Raw genomic sequence first — 23919 nt, forward strand, 5'->3', positions numbered from 1 at the left:
AAAAACACAAAAACACACAAAAAAAAGTATACAGGCAACAAATAGCATGATGAACGGAACAGTACCTCATATCTCAATACTAACATTGAATTAAATGGCCTAAATTCTCCACTTGAAAGTTACAGAATTGCAGGATGGATAAGATTTCACAAACCAACTATCTGCTGCCTTCAAGAGACTCATCTAACACATAAAGACTCACACAAACTTAAGGTACAGGGGTGGAAAAAGATATTTCATTCAAATGGACACCAAAAATGATCAGGAATAGTTATTGTTATATCAGACAAAACAAACTTTAAAGCAACAGGAGTTAAAAAAGACAAATAGGGACATTATACAATGATAAAAGGCCTTGTCTAACAGGAAAATATTACAATCCTAAACATTTATGCACCTAACACTGGAGATCCCAAATTTGTAAAACAATTACTAATAGGCCTAAGAAATGAGATAGACACCAACACAATAATAGTGGGGAACTTCAGTACTCCAGTGACAGCACTAGACAGGTGATCAAGACAGAAAGTCAACAAAGAAACAATGGGTTTAAATTATACCCTGGAACAAATAGACTTAACAGATACATACAGAAAATTCCATCCAACAACCTCAGAATATACATTCTATTCAACAACACATGGAACTTTCTCTAAGATAGACCATATGATAGGTCATAAAATGAGTCTCAATAAATATAAAAAAATTGAAATTATATCAAGCACTCTTTCAGACCACAGTGGAATAAAACTGGAAATTAACTGCAGAAGGAACCTTCAAAACCATGCAAATACATGATCCTTGGGTGAAAGATGAAATCAAGATGGAAATTAAAAAATTCTTTGAACTGAACAACAATAGTGACACGACCTATCAAAACCTCTGGGACACAGCAAAGGTGGTGCTAAGGGGAAAGTTCATAGCCTTAAACACCTATATCAAAAAGCTTCAAAGAGCCCAAATGGACAATCTAAGGTGACACCTCAAGGAATTAGAGAAACAAGAACAAACCAAACTCAAACACAGCAGAAGAAATGAAATAACCAAAATCAGAGCAGAATTAAATAAAATTGAAACAGAAAAATATGAAAGATAAATGAAACAAAAAGCTGTTTTTTGAAAAGATAAATAAAATTAATAGACCATTAGTAAGAATTCAAATAAGGTCAATATGAAATGAAACAGGAGTTATTACAACTGACACTACAGAAATACAAAAGATCATTCAAGGCCACTACGAACACCTTTGTATGCATAAACTAGAAAACCTAGAAGACATGGATAAATTCCTGGAAAGATACAACTCTCCTAGCTTAAATCAGGAAAAATTAGACACCCGGAATAGACCAATAGCAATCAATGATATTGAAATGGTAATTTTAAAATTACCAACAAAAAAAAGTTGAGAACCAGACCTATTCACAGCAGCATTCTACCAGACATTCAAAGAACAATTGGTACCAAACCTATTGACACTATCCCACAAGATAGAGAAAGAAGGAACCCTCCCTACATCATTCTATGAAGCCAGTATCACCCTAATACCAAAACCAGGAAAGAGGATAACCAAAAAAGAAAACTACAGACCAATATCCCTGATGAACATAGATGCTAAAATTCTTAACAAAATACTAGCTAACTGAATTCAACAACATATCAAAAAGATAACCCACCATGATCAAGTGGGTTTAATACCAGGGATGCTTGGAGGGTTTAACATATGTACTTCAATAAATGTGATACACCACATAAACAGAATTAAAAACAAAAATCACATGATCACCTCAATAGATGCAGAAAAAGCATTAGACAAAATCCAGCATTTCTTCATGATTAAAACTCTCAGCAAAATAGGAATACAAGAGACATACCTCAATATAATAAAACCCATCTATGACAAACCCACAGTCAACATAGTGCTCAATGGGGACAAGGTGAAAGCATTCCCTTTGAGAACTGGAACAAGATAAGGATACCCACTCTCACCATTCCTCTTCAACACAGTACTGGAAGTCCTAGCCAGAGCAATCAGACAAGAGAAAGAAATAAAGGGCATCTAAATCACTAAGGATGAAGTCAAACTGTCACTGTTTTCTGATGATATGATCATTTACTTAGAAAACCATAAAGACTCTTCCAGGAAGCTCCTAGAACTGATAAAAGAATTCAGAAAAGTTTCTGGATACAAAATTAATGTACACAAATCAGTAGCTCTTTTATACACTAACAGTGATCAAGTTAAGAATCAAATCAAGAACTCAACCCCTTTTACAATAGCTGCAAAAACAAAAACAAAAACAAAACTTTGGAATATACCTAACTAAGGAGGTGAAAGACCTCCACAAGGAAAAGTACAAAGCACTGCTGAAAGAAATCATAGATGGCACAAACAAATGGAAACATGTTCTATGCCCATGGATAGGTAGAATCAATATTGTGAAAAGGACCATACTGCCAAAAGCAATCTACAAATTCAACAGGTTTCCCATCAAAATACCACCATCATTCTTCTCAGAATTAGAAAAAACAATTCTAAAATTCATATGGAACCAAAAAAGAGCCTGCATAGCCAAAGCAAACTTGAGCAAAAAGAACAAATCTGGAGGCATCACATTACCTAATTTCAAACTATACTATAGGCTATAGTCACCAAAACAGCATGGTACTGGTAAAAAAAAAAAAAAAAAAAAAAAAAAAAATTGGCACATAGACCAATGGAACAGAAAAGAGAACCCAGAAATAAATCCAAATACTTAACGGCCAACTGATTTTTGAAAAAGCAAACAAAAACATAAAGTGGGGAAAGGACACCCTTTTCAACGAATGGTGCTGGGATAATTGGCTAGCCATATGTAGGAGAATGAAACTGGATCCTCGACTCTCACCTTATACAAAAATCATCTCAAGATGAACTAAGGACTTAAATCTAAGATCTGAAACTATAAAACTTCCAGAAGATAACATTGGAAAAACCTTTCTAGACATTGGCTGAGGCAAGGATTTCATGACCAAGAACCCAAAAGCAAATGCAATAAAAACAAAGTTAAATTGATGAGACAATTAAACTAAAGAGCTTTTGCTTGGTAAAAGAAAGAGTCAGCAGAGCAAACAGACAACCCACAGGGTGGGAAAAAATTTTCACAATCTATATGTCTGACAAAGGACTAATATCCAAAATCTACAATGAACTCAAATCAACAAGAAAAAAAACAAACAATCCCATCAAAAAGTAGGCTGAGGATATGAATAGACAATTCTCAAAAGAAGATATACAAATGGCCAACAAACACATGAAAAAATGCTCAACATCACTAATGATCAGGGAAATGCAAATCAAAACCACAATGTGATACCACCTTACCCCTGCAAGAATGGCCACAATCAAAAAATCAAAAAATTGCAGATGTTAGCATGGATGTAGTGAAAAAGGAACATTTCTACACTGCTGGTGGGAGTGTGAACTAGTACAACCACTATGGAAAATGGTGTGGAGATTCCTTAAATAACTAAAAGTAGAACTACCATTTGATTCAGCAATTCCACTGCTAGGTATCTATGCAGAGGAAAAGAAGTCATTATACGAAAATGATACTTGCACACACATGTTTGTGGCAGCACGATTTGCAATTGCAAAAACGTGGAACCAACCCAAATGCCCATCAATCAGTGAGTGGATAAAGAAACTGTGGTATAGGCTGGGCGTGGTGGCTCATGCCTGTAATCCCAGCACTTTGGGAGGCTGAGGTGGGTGGATCACGAGGTCAAGAGATCGAGACAATCCTGGCCAACATGCCAAAACCCCATCTCTATTAAAAATACAAAAATTAGCTGGGTGTGGTGGCCTCCAGCTACTTGGGAAGCTGAGGGAGGAGAATTGCTTGAACCCAGGAGGCAGAGGTTTCAGTGAACCAAGATCGTGCCACTGCACTCCAGCCTGGTGACAGAGCAAGACTCTATCAAAAAAGAAAAAACAAAAGAAAAGAAAAAAGAAAAGAAAAGAAAACCATGGTGTATATATATATGATGGAATACTACTCAGCCATAAAAAGGAATGAATTAATGGCATTTGCAGTGACCTAGATGAGACTGGACACTATTATTCTAAATAAAGTAACTCAGGAATGGAAAACCAAACATCATATGTTCTCACTCATAAGCAAGAGCTAAGCTATGAAGATGCAAAGGCATAGGAATGACCCAATGGACTTTGGGGACTTGGGGAAAGGGTGAGAAGGTGGTGATGGAAAAAATACTATAAATAGAATGCAGTGTATACTTCTTGGGTGATGGGTCTCATAAATAACCACTAAAGAACTTACCCATGTAACCAAACACCACCTGTTCCCCAATAACCTATGGAAATATAAAAAAAAAAATACTGGAATTGCCCTGCCAAGTCTGGTTCCCAAGGCCTTTGCTCTGCTGGGCTCTTGCCTGACATTTGCACCTTCTCTCCCTCTCTCTTCATTATTTCTATTCCTGCAAGTATCAGGCAGAGTTGAGCACCTTCAGCAACTGTGAGGCTTTTGGTTTTCAGGAAAATGGAGAGAATTCCTTCCTCCCTGATAGACTCTGAACCTGAATCATCTACATAATAACAACTTACACTAACAGCCTGAACAGACTGATACCCCGACTCCACCTCACATATTTTATTCAAATTCTTAGCACTGGGCCAGGCGCGGTGGCCATGCCTGTAATCCCAGCACTTTGGGAGGCCGAGGCAGGTGGATCACGAGGTCAGGAGATCGAGACCATCCTGGGTAACACAGTGAAACCCTGTCTCTACTAAAAATACAAAAAATTAGCCACGCTTGGTGGCGGGCACCTGTAGTCCTAGCTACTCAGGAGGCTGAGGCAGGAGAATGGCGTGAACCCAGGAGGCAGAGGTTGCAGTGAGCAGAGATCGCGCCACTGCACTCCAGCCTGGGCGACAGAGAGATTCCATCTCAAAAAAAAAAAAAAAAAAAAGAAAAGAAAAAAATTCTTAGCACTGTAACACTGTAAGCTAGCCTCCACTTCTACTGTTGGGAAGAACACACTCACACTGTCTTCCCACTGCTTATACTTGCTGAAACAGATCATATAATCAGCATTTGACAAACCATTCAGAAGGTGGGATATGATGTCTTCTCACCTTGATTTTGAGGGAGTCAGTGTCATAGGGACTTGGCGTGAAATCCGTATGCACTCTGGCACGGCCACAGAATGGTCCTGAATAGGGGCCATCGTCATCCAGTCGAAAGCTGTCCCGGTTACTTGTACCATCTGAACAGCTTGTTATGCCACCTGATGAAAGCAGAAGTTCCCAGTTGTCATGGAAGATTTATAACATTCTGAACCATCATCTGGACACAACTAAGTACTGATAATGCTGGAACACTGGATGCCAGGCTCATGAGGAAGTTCTAATTGACCCATCCTGGTATCTGTCTCCCAGTTACTCTCCGTCAGTGACGTCTGTCCTTTGAGCCATTTCTAACCTTTTTCCTGCCAATCTGGCCACTCTCTCCTCTACCAGTAACCCAAGTACCCTCTCACTTCATTCTCCATAATCTGATCCAGTACACAATGTACTAAGTATTGGACACTTGCCAAAAGCATCACTTTACAAAGTTCCCTACAATTTCTTCCCCAGAGTTCCCACTGTGTACCAAAGGCCATTTTGAGGCAATATTTCTGTCATAACAGGTGGCACTTTTGCTTGTTGTATGAGTGTAAGGGAAGGAGAAATTGTGTCTGAATGTCTGCATCCCCATGTGGTTTGAAACTTCTAAACTGGGCCTTTAAAACTGCTCCAAATCCTTGTTGTCTCGTCCTCTTATTTTTGATTTTAACTTCAGGAAAAAGAGAAAAGAGATAGCATTTTGTCACCTGTCTGAGAACAAGAATGGCTCCCAGTGGAAGTAATTCTCCTCCCCCACCCTCATACTCAGTCATCACTTCACATCTTCCTTCAGTCTAGCCTTTCATCACTCTGTTCAATGAGGGAATAGCCCACGTTTCACTACCATGCATTGTGGAAATAAGGTATAGCTCCTTCAAGATGCTCCATACTGTATGTGAACTGATGTAAAACACAGATAAGTTGCATCTAATCACATAAATTAAGTGGTATACAGTAATGGTAAAATGGACCACCATCTCTTCACACCCTCCCTTCCATGACAACTCCAGACCAGGGCTTTTCACAGTCCATTCTAGTTAATAAAATTCTCCCCACATCCAGCATCACAATATAGTTTTTAAACTTCCAGCAGAAATGAATACTAATGAGATCTGAATTTCATACACGCAAAAAAAATTGCTTAAATGTTTCTGTGTTAGCTTTTGTCACAAAATAACTATTCTACAGCCAACAGGAAAATAGGAATAAAACTCAGGATATTTGAAACATCTGGTCTTTGCCATACATCTTCAAATAACAGAAGCAGTTGATTTAAAAGGAAATGGAAAATAAACTTTGCAAAAACATTTAAAAGCCCTGAAAAGATTAGAGAGATGTATAACAGTCTACATATAAAAAGTCATAAGACACCCTGCAATATCAATCGTTTCATCCAAATATTGTAGCTGGAAATTTGACTAAATCCTGAGTGATTTCCTTCTTAGAAAAAATATTAATCTTCATTAGAAAATCCTTGTTGGTTACTTATGGATCCCTTTTTGCCACCTAATTGGTGATAGTCCTACCATTTATTATTTGCATGTTGCTTCACTCTTTACTCATTAATGCTGGGTTAAGATCTAAAAAGTAAATGTCAGTAAAAGTAAATTGATGCAAATGTGCTACATTTTTCAGAGTACTTCAGGAAAAAAGGGAAGTGGTAGGGGGAGAAAGAATGAGGGGGATGCAGGGAAGAGGAAGGGAGAAAGAAAGAGACAGAGAACGGAACAGAAAAAAAATTTCATTTATCTGAATACTTCAAGTCATTTTTAAATATTTTGACTCAAGATAAAGCTGGCTCACTCCAACAAAGATTTTTGTTTTAAAGATGCAGATTTAATCTCCTAATATGACTTTTTTCAGGCATATCCCCAGGAGCCCTGTTGACTACAGTGTTAAAAGTTTTAACACATTATATGGCTGTGTCAAATATATTATGTAATATTTAAACAATAGCAACTCTATATAGATTTAATGTATCTTACATTTTTACCATTTCTCTTATCAAGTAGCTGGAACCTTGTTGCTTATTTAACTTGTTGTTTTTTAATTAATTTAACCCAGACCTCATACCCAGGATCTTTTCCCTGATTCATTAGCCTTACTTGATGAGCTCTGTCCACTGTAGAGACTATCCATGGAGTCACTGGCTTTGAGGGACACCTTCTCTGTGTGGGTCCCAATAACAGGGTCACTGTTTCTATATGGGTGGGCATTCTCTCCATCTTCCTCATCCTTCAGAAAACATATCAGAGATTAGGTACAGAGAGAAGATTTCCACAGAGATGTTCATTGTGTACATTGATTTAATAGACAAGACATATTTTAGCAATAAAATACTTAAGGATACATAAGGATAAAATACGAAAGTAGTTAATCTTCAGTTCAATTTCTAGCAAAACCTTTTACAATATACTTGGAAAAATTATTCAGATGACACATTCTTTTTGTAAAATTCAGTTGAAATTATAATGGCTCATTTTTACAAACTAGGATGAATATCATATCAATATTATTTAATCAAAAGTGTTAGATTTATTGACATCTATGGTTTATCTTTTAAAGCACTTTTACTTCTTCATGTTGTCCTTATCCTTATTTACCACCATTACTAATCCATTGAGATCTGATCCTACAAGCTTAAACTCTGCATAGTTGTTTCATGTCAGTTATTTGCATCCTACCAGATCACTAGATATGAATAAAACATGTACATTTTGCAATTCTAAAGCAAAGCTTATCTAAGAAGCTTTACAAATCTAATACCGTGCTTGCCACCTAGTCAAGTGAGAAGCAAATTTTGCATAAAATTAGAAAAGACAGACAATTTCAAAACAAATTATATTTTCTTGAAAACATCTCCAATGTTTTCCATATTTCAATAGTTTGGATTAAACCTATGAATTTCTTAATATTCATCAGAATGTAATTCAACATTCTTTATTTGTGAGCATTTCTAAACATTGATAAAACCTCGGAATATACAAATGATATACACTCAGTTTGATTCTCCACTTTTATCCATTTCTTTATTCATTCAGTCATTCAACACAATTTTATAGAACACCTCCTAGGTACTGAGCAATGTTCTGGGAACTGGGGATTTTCATGGTAAACAAGATAACAGGGTGCTTGCTATAATGAAGGATATTCTATTGTGTTAGCTGTGTGTGTGTGTGTGTGTGCGTGTGTGTGCGTGTCTGTGTAGAGTATTTGGGGAGGTGTGTATAAACACAATAAGACAATTTCAGAGAATAATAAGTGTTATGAAAGAAATAAAACTGGGTGATGTGAGAGAATTTGTTGCTGAGGTTAGGGTTAGGGGTTGGCTGATTTAAATGGAGTATCCTCCAAAGACCTCTGCCATACAGTAATGTATGCCCTGAATTATTGACCTAAAGGATAAGAAAATGTAACTTATGTGAAGCTTTGGAGACAGTTTTCCAAGCAAAAGGAACAGCAACAGCAAAATAATTGAACTCAGAATTATCTTGGGTTGTGCAGGAGAAAACAGCAAGGCTAATGTAGTGAGAGAAAGGAGAATATTAGTGTGTGAGTTCAGGGATGTAGACTGGAGCCACATCAAGAAAAGCTTTATAGACTGTGTGTGGTGGCCATGGAAATGTGCCACTTAGATCTCTTGCTGTGGGACCCTTCTTTACTGACAGCCCCAGGACTGCCCCTCTGTATCCATCACTCCATTTGCACTAAAGCCATGTTCCCTTCCAGTAACTGAAAAAATAGGGGTATTGTTTGAGCCCATTCTAGTGGAATGTAGGGTTCCCGTAATGGAAAACTTTAGTATAAGAATCCCCCATCAATCTGACCAAAGCTTTCTCAGTATTCTGCTGAAGTATGAGACTCTCTCTACCTGATTCTTCTTCCTTTTCCTTATCCTTTTATAGATGTCAGATTTACATTGCAGTCTAAAGGCTTTCTCTTTAGCCTTCCTAGCATTTCCTCCCATAAATCTGTGGTGTTTCTACTCCTTTCTCGGGATCTGCTTCTCAGAGGACTAGAATGAACACACCAAGTAAAGGGGTGCACTATGAAGACACTGAAATTTTAACCATGACCCGATTTCCACTTGTCAGAGATATTTCTGGCTCTCATATGGAGAATAAATTTTATGGGGGAAAGAATAAAAAGAATGGAAAGCAATTAGGGGATTATGACAGTAATCCAGGAAAGAAAGGTTGGTTATTTAGTCTAAAGCAGGAATAGTTTACATGGAGAAATTAGGGAGTTTATATATACTTGGTAATACAATTCAGAGAATTTACTGATGAATTAGTGTGAAAAGTGAGAAAAAGAAGGAATTTAGGGTGATTGTTAGGTTTTCTTTTCTTTCTTCCTCTTTTTTATATTTTTGTTTTTATTTATTTTGGGGATCAGTGTTGTCTGCTGCCACTGGGAATACTGGATGAGAAAACCATTTTTCTTGTAAAAGTGTAGAGAATAAATATATTAGCTTTGGATATATTAGGTTTTGGATGTCTACTGGACATCTAAATGAAGATATCAAATAAGCAATTGATTGTAGTAATACAGCAGATAAGTGAAGAGGTCATATCTAGAGATATAGTTGTGAAAAACAAAATCATGAGAGTAGATGAGCTGACTTAAGGGGAGAGAGTAGATTCAGTGGAGGATCTAGGAACAAGCCTCAGGAAGATGTTTCAAGGGATGAGAAAGAAAGCAGAGCCAAGAAAGGAAGCTATGAGGAAGAAGAAATGCCAGAAGCATGCCCAGTCAAAAAAAAACAAGGAAAGTGGATGTTTTATATGTAAGGAAATCAGCACTTGGGTCAAATACAGTTGAAAAGTAGTAAGGAGAAAGAAAAGTGACAATTGGACTTGGCAACACAGAGGTCACTACTGACGGCGACAGCTATTTTAATGGAGTACTGGGGACAGAGCCCTGTTGAAGTGGATTGAAAAAGAGAATGGACATAAGACATAAAAATCAATAAAGTAGAATTGAGAATCCATAAGTAAAGTCACCTATTTACGATCCATATATTTATGACAATATATTTATGGTCAACTGATTTTTAACAAGAATACCGAGACAGTCAAATAGGAAAAGAATAGTCTTTTCAACAAATAGTGTTAGGACAACTGTATATCTACATGCAAAAGAATGAAGGTGGACTCTTCCTATATACTATACAGTAAAATTATCTTGAAATAAATGATACACCAAAATTTAAGAGACTATTGGCCTCTTAGAAGAAAACATGGGAATAAATCTTCATTACATTAGGTTAGACAATGGTTTCTGAAATATGTTACCAAAAGCACAAGTGACCAAAAAAAGATAATTGGACTATAATAAAATTAAATACATTTGTGCTACAAACAATACCATCAAGAAAATAAAAATATAATCCACAGAATTGGAGAAAATATATTATATTGCAAGTCATATATCTGATAAAAAACTTGCATCCAGAATATATAAAAAACATTTAAAACTCAACAATAAGAAGATAAATAACCCAATTAAAAATGAACAATGGATTTGAAAAACACTTCTCCACAAAGATCGATAAATGACTAAAGAGCACATGAAAAGATTCTTGACATTATTAGTCATCAGGGAAACGTAAAATACAACCAAATGTAAATCAAAATCACAATGAGATTCCACCTCACATCCACTAGGATGGCTAGTATTAAAAATACAGACAATAACAAGTGTTGGCAATGATGTAGAGAAATTGGAACCCTCATACATTGTTGATGGGAATGTCAAATGATGCAGCTGCTTAAAAAAACAATTTGCCAGTTTCTCTATTAGACATAGAGTTACTATATATCCAAGAGAAATGAAAAAATATTTCCACACAAAAAATTGAACAGAAGTATCTGTAGCAGCATTATTCATAATAGCCAAAAAGTGAAAGCAACCCAGGTAATCACTAAGTGATAAATGGATACATTAAATGTGGTCCATCCATAAAAGGAGAAATATTATTTGGCAATAAAAAGGAATGAAGTATTGATGCTTGCTACAAAATTAATGACGTGTTGTTCTTCACACATCACGTTCTAGATGCATGATCTTTTTTTTTTTTTTTTTTGAGATGCCGTCTTGCTCTGTTGCCAGGCTGAAGTGCAGTGGTATGATGAGGGCTCACTGCAACCCTTGCCTCCCGGGTTCAAGCGATTCTCCTTCCTCAGCCTCCCGAGTAGCTAGGACTACAGGCGTGCACCACCATGCTCAGCTAATTTTTGTATTTTTAGTAGAAACGGGGTTTCACCATGTTGGCCAGGCTGGTCTTGAACTCCTGACCTCAGGTGATCTTCCCACCTCGGCCTTCCAAAGTGCTCGGATTACAGGTGTGAGCCACTGCGCCCAGCTGATGCATGATCTTTCTGAGTGTCAGTTTCTTCTGTTAAAATGAAAGTAATACTTCCTTCCACCCAACTTCTGGGCATAATGACTGAAGAAGAAAACAAATGCTTAAGTACTTCATAAAGTACCAAGCACTTCTATAGTCTAGCTGAATAGTTTAAGAAAGTTTTAGTAGAAAAATACAAATGATTATCAGAGAATATTTACCTTTTCCTCAGAAAGGGCTTTGATGTACTTTTTACCCACTTTTTTCTTCATTGTCCATGAAATAGCTCTCATTTTTTTGCCCAAACCGCCTCCATTATTTGAAGTTTTACTTTGTTCTCCACTTTCATTTGTGGGGTCTCTTTCATGTGCCTAGTTTAGAATTGTTTACAAAAGACAAAATAATAAAGCAATAAAAAACATTGATCTGAAATCAGTTACAGAGAACATTCTGTTTGTGGATTTTGCATGCATTCTTTGCAGCAGCCTCCAAAATTTCTAACAATCTGGACATAACACATATTTTTAAAGTTTTCCAGGCCTGGTTGCTTGTGTTACAAACTCAGAAAGTAAAACTTGTGATGTTAGAGGACTTGAGCCTCACATCTGCAACTCTTTTAGAGAATTTTGGTTATTTTTTAAATAGCTGTATTGAAGAATCATTTTATTCCCCATTCTTGAGATGAACAAATAATATTAAATACCAGGTATAAGGAGTTCTTATGTCTACATAGATGAAAAATATTTTATTGGAAGCTTTAGATAGGCCATAGCATCTATCTGTGTTGAATAGGCCTTAAAATATCCCCTTGCTTCTCATAGAAATTGAGATGATTGTGATTATTTTAAAGAAGTTTTTGTGTTCATTAAATCCACTGAGAAATGTTAGATTTTTTTTTTCATCTTAGCGTGCACATTTCCCATATTCTCTAGCAATAGTAAATATGAACTAGTTCCAGCCATTAGTACAGAAATCTTCATGTAATTCACATGCTATATTAATCAAACATCTTATTTGGACTGCTTCAGTCTGTGCTTAGGAATTTTGTTAAACCAATGACTCAGAATAAAACACACTGTTCACAGCCACAAGACTCTATATATCATAACATAAAATAATGTTCTGTCAATATAATTAATATATTATGTGATATACATTACATTATATAGAATCTATATGAAATAAAATATCCTCACCACCCACCTTGCCCCTCGCTACTTCTCAAGTCTCCCTTGCTCACTAGAGCAGCTGTTCTCAAAATATGATCCCTGGACCAGCGGCATTAACATCACTTGGGAGAAGTTTGTGCTTTAGCAAGCTCTTCAAGTGATTCTGATACTCGCTAAAGTTTGAAAACAACTGTAATGAAGTATTGCCATGCTAGCCCCCTTGCAGTTTCTCTATCAGGTTCTCACCAAGTTTGTATTTGCTTTTGCCATTGGCTTCCCCTAGATATCCAAGAATTTCTTCCTTCAGTCGTCCAGGTTTCTATTCACATGTCATATAATAGGAGAGCAATTTTCTGATTGATCACCCTCCACACTTCCATACATCCTGTTTACTGGCCCTGATTAATTATTCCTCTAAGCAGTTAACATTACCCGATAATATGTTTGTTCATTTGATTATCGTCTGCGTCTCCCACTATGATGCATGCTCCATGAGACTTGAGACTTTGTCTGTTTTCTTTGAGTGTCTAGAGTTACTCCCAAGCACAGAGCTGGCACTTGATATTATTTGAATAAATGAAACTTCTCATGTAGAACGTTGCAGATTTTTTTTCTTGGAGGACATGTTTGGGTTACATGTCCTGAAATACCTTATATTTGCAAGAAAGGAAACTCGAAGGACATCTAGTTTAACACTGCCCACCATTCCTGATAGGTGGACAGGTAGTCATTCACTTAATATAAAAAATGATGGGAAACTTCTCTTTAGTGAACTTGAATACTTTAATATAAAAGTTTAACTACATAGTTAACATCATTATTAATCAATATTATATTTTGCTTCATATCTTACCCCAAATTGCCTATGATAAATATGAATGGACAGCCAATTTAAACCCTCATTGCACTTTATTAATTTCTACATTCAAGGTTAAAATCAAGGCAAAGATTCTTTGCTTAATTCAAAAGCCCTGAATAAAATATAATTTGGAAGCACTTTAAAATTTTAGAGTTAGCCTTTTCTTCTCTCTACTTAAACTTTCTCTGTCTTCATTATAAAATTATTCTGCTAACTAACATAAATAAGAAATGTTAATTACTACTTGTGTTACTCTACCATTTCTAAGCTTCAGAAAAATGTACCGCACATATTTTTCAGGTTTTTCTAGCATTATTTACAGAAGCTACAAAGAAACTATGTTTATGTCTTTTGAGTGTTAACATTTTTCTATGCCTTTCTCCATAGCCTGAATTAAATTTCTATTTAAATATTACTTAAGGTTTTGTTCTTGTCTTTTTAAGATTTGTCTTCTCCTATAGACTCCAGGCATGAAGCAAGGATTTTCATGTGTTGTTGCAACAGTACTTCCTGAGTGTCTAAGGGAAAACCTGTCATACAGTAGTTATTTTTTGAATGAGTGCTGGATTGTTGAAAAATATGCACACTATTTTGTTAGGTTCACTAAATTCTTTTACAAATTACTAGGCCACCATTATTAACCAATGAAACTGAATGAACATGAGCTATCTTGTATAGGTTAATTCCAGAATTACAAACTAAATAGCAGTAGAATATATGTATGATTGTGGAGAATTAAAAATTTACACAAGATGCCAACTGAAAATAAATAAAATTATATACAGTTTCTCTCTCTCTCCATATATATATACACACACACACACATATGTGGCCAGAGAGAGATTTATATGTATATATTACATTTATTACTTACAATTATGTAAATGTTGATTGACTGTATAGTTATGTACAAGTTTACTGATGTGAATATATAAATAATAAATTAATAAAAGGGATCATTACTAAAATTAAAATATTTTAAAATATTGCAGATAGATATATTTGAAAGTAAGCATAAGATCTAAAAACCTATTGATCTAAAAAGAATATATTACCTGTGAAGTTGCTGAATCAGGTTCAATTTATTTTCAGTATTTTCAGAAAATCAGTATTTTCAGTTTTCTTAGTAGACACCCCTTCCCTGTACTATTTTATTAGTTGTTGTTGTACCTGTCATTAATCACTTAGCAAATGTGGCCCCTACTTTATGAGATAATATGGCAAACTTTGGAGCCAGAGAAAAGGTTGAGTTCTGCCTTTGTCATTTATTCACTCTGTAATTTAGAAGTAATTTTATTTGATGAAGCAAGCATATTTCTGCAGTAGCAAAATAGATATACTAACAGTTCCTATGTTATAGATAGGTAAATTGTTATAGATAGATAAATTTAGCATTGTGCTTATTTCATCGTGAATGCTCAATTAAATGTACATATTATTGAAATTATTATTATGTAAACAATTTTATGGGAAGCTTTTCTTAAGCTACAATTAAAACGTTTGTAGTTTACAAATGTGTATGTAGCACTCACCAATGGGATGTTTCAGTGTACACTGAAGAGTGAGAGTCCAGTTGAGCAGCCGTATGCTCTCCTTAACAAATTTACAGTTGGGCCACTTAATCTTGTTCTAACTTAAAGCAATTACAACTTACATAAAATTTTATATATATCTATCAAATAACGTGTATAAATACAATGTGTGTGTGTGTGTGTACGTATATATATACACACATTGTTTTATAGTAGAAATACTCAGGAAATTTGGAATTGTCAGTGTCAGTTTGAATTCTATCTTTTCGGGTTCATGTTTTGCTTTCCCAAACATCTGTTAGGCTTCTTAAAATAAGATTTTACTTTTAATGCCCAGCATGGTACTGGGTACTGATAGAGACAGGAAACAGCCAAGGGTCCCTTGCGAAACCTCGCCTTCAAGCCTAAAACAGCTTGGAGGCTGAAAAACCAGACTGCTGATCCTGGATGAAGCCCACCCTTTCCCAACTGATTCTCTCTTAATAATGCCCACCTGTGCACTGGGGGCAGGGGATGGAGCGATGGGAAGTTCGTGTGGTTTGCTGCAGGGAGGAGCCTGGCCTCTTTTGTTGCTATGTGGTAGCCTGGGATTCAATCTGTAAGGTAGGGACCTGCTAGCAGGACTCTCGCTTTGCTGAGAGTTCCTCTTTTTTTTTTTTCCTTTTCACCCAATATACCCTGCCCTACTCACTCTACAATGTGTCTGTGTGCCTGAATTTTCCTGGTCATGTGACAAGAACCCATTGCTTTCTACAACAGTACTAAATAATGGTTTGTTCATTTATCACAAAAACATATGCAAGGCTGTAATATTAAAATGTATTTATTTTTCTTATTTTACTTTGCAAAAGTGACATTGTCTTCATAATATTTCATAATGTGTTTGCATAACATTCATAAAAATGGAATAAACTACGAACCTCAGTTGAATCATCTGGTTTTGATAAAGAATTATTCCGAAAACGATCGAAATTCCCAAAACTGCTGCTTCGCTATAAAATGGAAAAGAAAAAGGAAAGGAAACTTAGAGTTTGTTATTTTCACTGCCCAAACTGATAAGTATATTAGATTATAGTTTAATAAGCACCGTCTCTTGCAAACACAGGCTTTAAAAAGCTCTTCTCTCTGGAATATCCAAAGGCTGTGAAGGTATACCTATTAACATTTTTATATTTACAGTTGATCAAATGTCTTTCTATGCTTTTTGTCATAGTGTTAAGTAAGCACCTTGGAGAAAATCTTGGTTAAATTATTTTAAATTTTTTATTTTAATTTTGCTGTTTGAAGTGGCAGCTGAAGAATCCATGAATTCCAAACTAAAGCTTCTTGAAATGAGCTAACCACAAACTTAACAGCGTGTAGTACTAACCAACCAACCAATAAACAAATAACAACAACAAAACACACAAACAAAAAGCAAGCATCTGAATAGATCCACCATTACGCCTCACAAAGATCAAATTTGTTGACACGCTGGGGCCTGTGGGGTGGAGGGCGGGGAGAGGGAGAGCATCAGGAAAAATAGCTAATGCATGATAGGCTTAATACCTAGGTGATGGGTTGACAGGTGCAGCAAAACACCATGGCACATGTTTACTTATGTAACAAACCTGTACATCCTGCACATGTACCCAGAAAATTAAAATAAAAATGAAAATAAAAGATCAAGTTTGTTAAAAAAAAAAAGAACATAAGTGCATTTTCTATTACCAACTCTTGATCGTTTGAAATTCTCTGCTGGGTATCAGAAAAAGAAGGCACACACATAGACTTACTAATAAATTGAAAGCAGCGTTTAGGTACGCACAGTCCAAGGTTGGGAGTAAAATGGAATTTTTCCACATTTAACATAGAATTACAATGAGACCTCTGGGTCAGTTTCATTCACTGGTTTTGAGAAAAAGCTCAGTATGTTAATAGAAGATGTTGCCTTGAATACTTTTTGCTTACAAAGCTGCATTTTTATTATGCAACTCAATGTAGGCAGGCAATTATAAATAATTTCTGATATGCAACAAAATAAATGAATCCCTTAAACATATTTTAAAATTCTTTTGAGTCATTGAGTCAAAAAATTGATATTTCCTCACTATCTAATTTTATGCATTGTTTGGGATGGTGGATATCTGATGTTGGGTTCTTTGTGTACTCATAAATCCCGAGACTATTTTCTTTCTAAAGGACTTTATCTTATTTCAAGTTTATCATATTTTAAAAATAAACTGGTGGTACTGACATATAATCTGGTAATTTAGAAAATTAATAATGGGAGTCAGTAATCTATGAAACCTTGTACAACAAGGCCTCCCTTAATGCTGTCGATGGGATCACGGAAATTGCTACCTTAAGCAAAACCGGGTGTAACAAAATCCACTTTACCATAGGCTACTTGAAATCACGAGTTCAAATGACAAGTTCCTATGATCTATTTCTCATCACAAAAACATTATCAAATTTCTAAATAAAGACCCAAACACTTCTAATGGGAAACACTGAAACAAATGCGATCCATACATACATTTAAGAAAAATTAATTTAAAAAATTAACATAATTATTTCCCCAGTTATTCCAGCTCAGGGTTGCTGTGAGTGGCCAGAGCCTATCCCCACAACTCAGGGCACAAGGCAGGAACCAGCCCTGGACAGGGTGCTGTTCCATCGCAGGGCACACTGAAGCACACATCCACATTCCTCATTGTGGAACAATTTGGACACGCTAATGCCAATTGACCTGGAATGCACTTCTTTGGGATGTGGGAGGAAACCCACACAGTAATGAGAAGATTGTGCAAACCCTGCACAGACAGTGACCCTGGTCAGGAACTGATTTTTTTTTTCTCCATCAATATTATTATAACAAAATGATGTTGGAGAAAACGATGTTATTGGAGGACCTGCTATATTGTCCTTTCAGAAATCACAGCCCATTTTAGTATAAGACAACTTGAAGGGCTCCTAGTCCCTAGAAGCTCTTATGTCTCCCTACCAGCTATCTTTAAAGATTTTTGTTTCCCTTTTAAAAGAACTGAAATAAAAAGATCTTGATGTCTGGCAAGGGGTTAGCTTGATAGACGGTGTGATACAGAATATTGCCCCAAGGATGATAGCTGTGTTAGACACAATTAACGCCTTTTGCTGACTTGCCACCCCGGCTGAATGAGCCCTTCAGCCTGTAGTGAGAGGAGCAGAAACGAAAGCTGAAACTGAGAACCACACTGGAAAATACAAAGTCTTCTTATGTAGTACTTACTAGCCTACAGTGGCTTCCCAGAATATGAATCACTCCAACTTGCCTAGGAGGTGTTTCCATCTGGCTGTCATTGCTCAGCAATCACAGAAGGGAATTGAGAGTATTGTTGTCCTGCTTATAAACAATCTGAACACACGGAAATCTATTACTCTTTTATATACTTAAAACCATTCTATGGCTGATTGGAGCCCATGCCCAAGGCAATTTTGTAGCCTACATATAGCCTGTTAAATATTAATGAGAGGAAGGGTGTGATTTCCACAACGGGATAATGGGTCCTGTTCACAGGAGATCACAGAATAGTCTCGTTTCGGCATTTTGCTACATTATCTTCTTCCATTAAGTAATCGATAGCCACCACCTTTTAAAGTTAATTCTCCCCTCATTATATCAATAAAGAAAAGCAGATTTAGGAGTCGTGGTTTAAGAAGGACACAGGACTATTATTACTTTGGGTTTTGTCAGTCAGCTCATCGCTAATTACTCAATAGCTTTATGCTATAGGAGTATATCAATCCCTGTTAAGACACCCTTAAGAAGAAAATCTAAATATTTAAAAGAACATTTACATTTGTTCATTATTCTCTAGTTTAAAAGTTAGTAACTAACTTTCTCAGATGGTTTTATAATGTATAGATTATGGCTTATGACAAAAAAGGACTAATGTCTACTATGAGGTCTGGACAATGAACACATTTATAACTTCTGTTCTTGTCAAGTTTTATGATAACAAGGTGAATTATATGGAAACAAAGCTTGCTTCCTAAATAATAGTACTTAATAAAAGAATGTGTTTGAATATTGATAATGTTGCTTATATAATTGTAATATATTAGACAGTAAATATTATCTTATGACAGAAGTTCTTATCAAGACAGAGTTATTATATAAACAAACAGCTGTCAAAAAGAAGATGAGCTTAAATAAAAATGCTATATATATTTTAGATAGTTCTTTGTGTCTGTTGACTTTAGATCACATTTAGTCTTTATACTCTACATGAATGTTTCCAGTCTTTCCTTATGCAATTAGAAATGCATTTGTAAAATGGCACAATACCTGTAGATGGAAATTTGGCAATATCTAGCAAAATTACATATACATTTGCCCTTTGTCCCAAGAATTCCATTTCTAGATGTCTTTACCAGCAATACATTTGGATATGAATTGTTTACATTTCCATATTCACTGTAGCACTTTCATATTATCAAAAAGCTGTAAAGCCTAATGTTCATCAAGAGGATACTGATTGAGTAATATATGGTACATCCACACAATGCAAATGTATGAAGCTGTAAAAAATTAAATACATCTTTTTATATGCAACAGAATAACCTCTAGCATACAGTGTAAGTTGAAAAAGCAAAATGGAGAAAAGTGCAATATATTGAAATACATCTAATGTCAAAATTCATGAGTTCATAAGGATACTAAAAAGAAAAATTCATCAGTTACATTGGGAAATGTTATAATTATATTCTGAAAACTAACAAATAAAGGGACCACTTAGACATTTAATCTGCCTTTCCTGTATGAAACCTATTTCATCAACTAAATAGTTCATCAACTAAATAGTGGATGAGGGGAAATTGTTCTATACATGTTCATACTTCAGCTAATCAATTAAAAATGATGAAATAATAAGATTACCATTTTGCAAACCCCTAATGCAATGTTGGATCCAGGCAATGATCATCAATGGCCACTAAAATCACACAAAAGGAGATAACCAGAATATGTGCTTTGTGATAGAAGCATTAAATACAACTAATGAAATATTGTTTATAAGAAAGAAAGGAAGCAAGAAAGCAATCACACCAAGCTCTGTATCTAGCTACCACATTTAAGGAAAAAAAGAGACAGAGGAGCATGTTAAATGATACCAGGAAGATACAGTCAGTCGGAAAAAATACAGACAAGAAAATACAGAGCAAAACAACCCAGGTTCTTCAGCAAATCAATACAAAAAAATTTTAAGAAAGAGTTAAAGTATAAACTAAGAGACTTCAGAAACATATTATCCAAGTATAATCCATGAATCTTGTTTAAATATAGATCAAATAAACCACTATACCAAAAACATCAAAAGACAACTGGGTAAATTTTTTAAATGACTAGCTATTTGATGTTAAGGAAGTAATGTTACTCTCTTATTTACAATTTGAAATAATCTAGTGAGGAGCAGCAAATGTGCGGCTATGAGGAAGAAACACAATTGGCCATTCTTGAATAATTAGCTGGACGGTGGACACACGGGGGTAGATTTTACTACTCTCTAATTTTACATATATTTAAAATGTTCCATAATAAATTGTTGGGTTATCAAAAGAAATATTTCTATATAATAGCTAAAATGATTTATAAAAGTTAGTGGTCTTATAACTTTATTTATTTATTTACTTATTTTGAGACCGAGTCTCCCTCTGTCACGCAGGCTGGAGTGCAGTGGCTCCATCTCGGCTCACTGCAACCTTCACCTCCTGGGTTGAAGCGATTCTCCTGCCTCAGCCCCTGCCGAGTAGCTGGGATTACAGGCGTGCACCCCCACGCCCAGCTAATTTTTTTGTATTTTTAGTAGAGACAGGGTTTCACCGTGTTAGCCAGGCTGATGTTGAACTCCTGACCTCAGGCAATTCGCCCGCCTTGGCCTCCCAAAATGCTGGGATTACAGGCATAAGCTGCCATGCCCAGCCGGTTTCATAACTTTAATAAGGAATCAATTTGTTTTAAAAAAAATCATAATATGGTTTAGGTCATGGTTGTTTGGAAGTACAGAAAGGGAAGAAAATAAAGCTGTGTTTCCTAAATTCATTTTAGTACAACTAACTTTCTGATATAAATATATGCCCTTGGATTGCTGTTCTCAAGACTATCTGCAATCACATGGTGTAGTTAACCTTCTTCCACACAGTCCACTTGGCTTACCCAAAAATAGTACAGAACCAGGGTCAGCTGGGGTGTTTGAACACATTTGTGTATGTGTGTTTCTATGCAATCTAATGAGTAATATAAAAGAACTTAAGGAGATTCTTTTTTTTTATTAGTCACCTCTCCAGTTTTGCAAAACAATCCTAATTATTACAGAGTATTGTTTCATGATATAAAGCTGGCAGTGTTCTTAGTTATCATCTAGCTCTTCTCAATAAGGAAACTGTTGAAACCAGAACTTGCAAAAAATTTCTTTTTAAAAATTCTCCACTCTGATATACTCTCCCCTATGCCATTCTATTACAGAATCTAGATCCTGTCTTCTTTCCAAGAGGCTTGCTTTCTGAGCAGAATAAAAATTATGGCAAAGTTAGTTTGATAGAAAGAATGAAACTAACTAGGTTTCCTAGAATACTGACCAGCCTGCGTTTATGAACATGAATGAAAATTAGAGGGTTTCTATGTAGAAATCTGAATCAAGCTTCTGATCAAAACCAGAAGAACTTGACCCTCATTTTCTTTCTTAGCCAGCCACTAACTTTGGGAGTCTTCAGATGAAATCTCATCTCCAGCATGACTTAATATTTGGGTAAGGTGCTAGTGGAAAAGTTTCACAGTCTATTTCAAAGAAAAAATTTGCATATGTGAGTCACACATCTGCAGTACTTTGAAATATACTGGCAAATTAAAAATTACACTCTCCCAACAAGTTCTCACCTCTTCTAAATATTGCACAAAGAACGTTGGTTAGTAATGTACTCAAAGATCAGAATTCTGTTTCAGCACACCCTTATATGAATGTTCTACTATAATAAAAGCTAAATCTCAATAAGCTTGTCAGCCTTTATCCAAAGACACTTGAGGATTTAATTGTTCTAACTAACTCGGGTACTCAGATCTCTTGAAGAGGTGAAACAAATTTAACTCTCTTAAAATAATCAGTTAGAATTGCCTCAGTGTCATGTGGTACCACTGGAATACAATTCTGTGGGGTATCAGGAAACTGACGGCTAAAAGACAACCAGAGCTGTAAAGCCTCGTCTTCGACACTCACGTTTTATCCAGGGATAAAGGCAACCCAAAGCTCAAACATATATCAATGCTTCAAAAATTTTCAATGTACATCTGGACTCTAAGAACAACAGCCAGTCTATTCTCTCTTTCTGGTTCAGTAACTTTTCTATTAACTGCAAAATATCTTCAAGAAGTGCAGATTCTGATTCCACCACGGTTTTACAATGTTTTGTCAAAATTTCCGTGCTAAAGATTTGCTTTCAGAAGTTGCTGTGACGCTAGAAATGTTCTCTGCAAATTGAAACCATCTCGAAGATTACCTGAAGGAAAGAAACTAGAACTAAAAAAAAAAAAAAAAAATGCAGAATGATCCATAAACTCTAAAAGTGGTTATTCATACCAGCCTATTTTATGCAACAAGTTTGATGAGTAAAAAAGACTCAAATGTACAACCATATCTCATTCTTATTATTTACATTGTATCCATAGACTGTAAGTCATGCTACACTTCTGGGAAATGAATAGAAATTATGATATTCTATTTTACTTGAAAGGAGTTCTTAAATAATATTTTGATATGTTTTAAATATTAAAATTAAATAATACTGTTACATGTTTTAAATATTGCTTTTTCAGGTAGAAAGCATAAGATGGCCAAAGAATTGGTATAATCAATTCTTTAAAAAACTATTAAAAAGGAAATGAAAAGCTTTAGAAAATGTGCCCATGATGACACTACCGTGAACTGCTCAATTTGTTTTCCCTATTGTGAAACTTCTGCTTGGCCTGCTCACTCCTATAAAATTATGCTATTGTGCACTTTCTATTCCTTCTTTCTCTTCTTCTCTAACTAATAAACCCATAAATAAGTACCACTAAAATAAATACAAAAATAAATAAATGGTGCTTCTTGGTCCTCCTGGAATTCTTTCATTATGCCAACACTTCCTTAAAATTCTCAAGAATTTCCCCAGGGAACCCAATTTTATGCCTGCCCCAGCCCATAAGGCACCCTCTGCCTGCCTCTGGGCTGCAAGGCAGATGTACTAACAAAAGGCTCTGTGCTTATGTCCTGCTCCCCTGAGGATCTGTTTTGGCCCAACCTCTGAACCTTTACCAGCCCCATTGGAAAATGGTATTTGCTCATTGCTCTCTTTGGAGAGTTTGGACACATAATGTAAAATGTAAGACACCACAAATGCACATTCTCCCAGCCTGTACATACGTTCAATTATTTCTCCAAACTTTATTGAAGGTATTTTTTTCATTACTTTTACTCAAGTGTGTGCTATTTCCTGAACCAATGCAACAATTTTCAGATTATTTGTCCCCAAATGCTTGCCCCTCTAATCATCTAAAGTACCATGTCTCATCATCTCATTCTTCTTTCCAAAATGTAAAGCTTGCTCCACATTGCCATGACCGTTACCAAGAGCTTTCCACCTGCCAAACTCCATGCCATGCTATTTATCCGTAATTATTTCATTAGATAAACACAATCCCCCTCTGAGTTAGGCATTAACTTCTCCAATTCACAGATGATGAGAACTGAGGCTCAGAGTTTTTAAATAGTTTTTCCTCAGTCAACAAAATAAAGCTCATACTCAGTATGCAGTGCATGTGTGATTCTGTATGGTAACAGGTAATGCTAGTC

The 23919-nt window shown here is 35.7% G+C and overlaps 1 protein-coding gene across 2 annotated transcripts in view; it reads right to left on the minus strand.

Annotated features, from left to right (window-relative positions):
* The window catches only part of SAMSN1 (SAM domain, SH3 domain and nuclear localization signals 1), a 171867-nt gene that overhangs the window by 19967 nt on the left and 127981 nt on the right, over positions 1-23919 (minus strand). For both annotated transcript variants that reach the window (XM_054468712.1, XM_054468713.2), the window contains 4 exons: positions 15994-16065; positions 11735-11884; positions 7273-7402; positions 5138-5289 (listed from right to left, as the gene is read on the minus strand). In XM_054468712.1, coding sequence (XP_054324687.1) covers positions 5138-5289; positions 7273-7402; positions 11735-11884; positions 15994-16065 — 504 coding nt within the window. The remainder of the gene's footprint in view (positions 1-5137; positions 5290-7272; positions 7403-11734; positions 11885-15993; positions 16066-23919) is intronic.

Source organism: Pongo pygmaeus, chromosome 22, assembly GCF_028885625.2.
Source record: "Pongo pygmaeus isolate AG05252 chromosome 22, NHGRI_mPonPyg2-v2.0_pri, whole genome shotgun sequence".
NCBI lineage: Eukaryota > Metazoa > Chordata > Mammalia > Primates > Hominidae > Pongo > Pongo pygmaeus.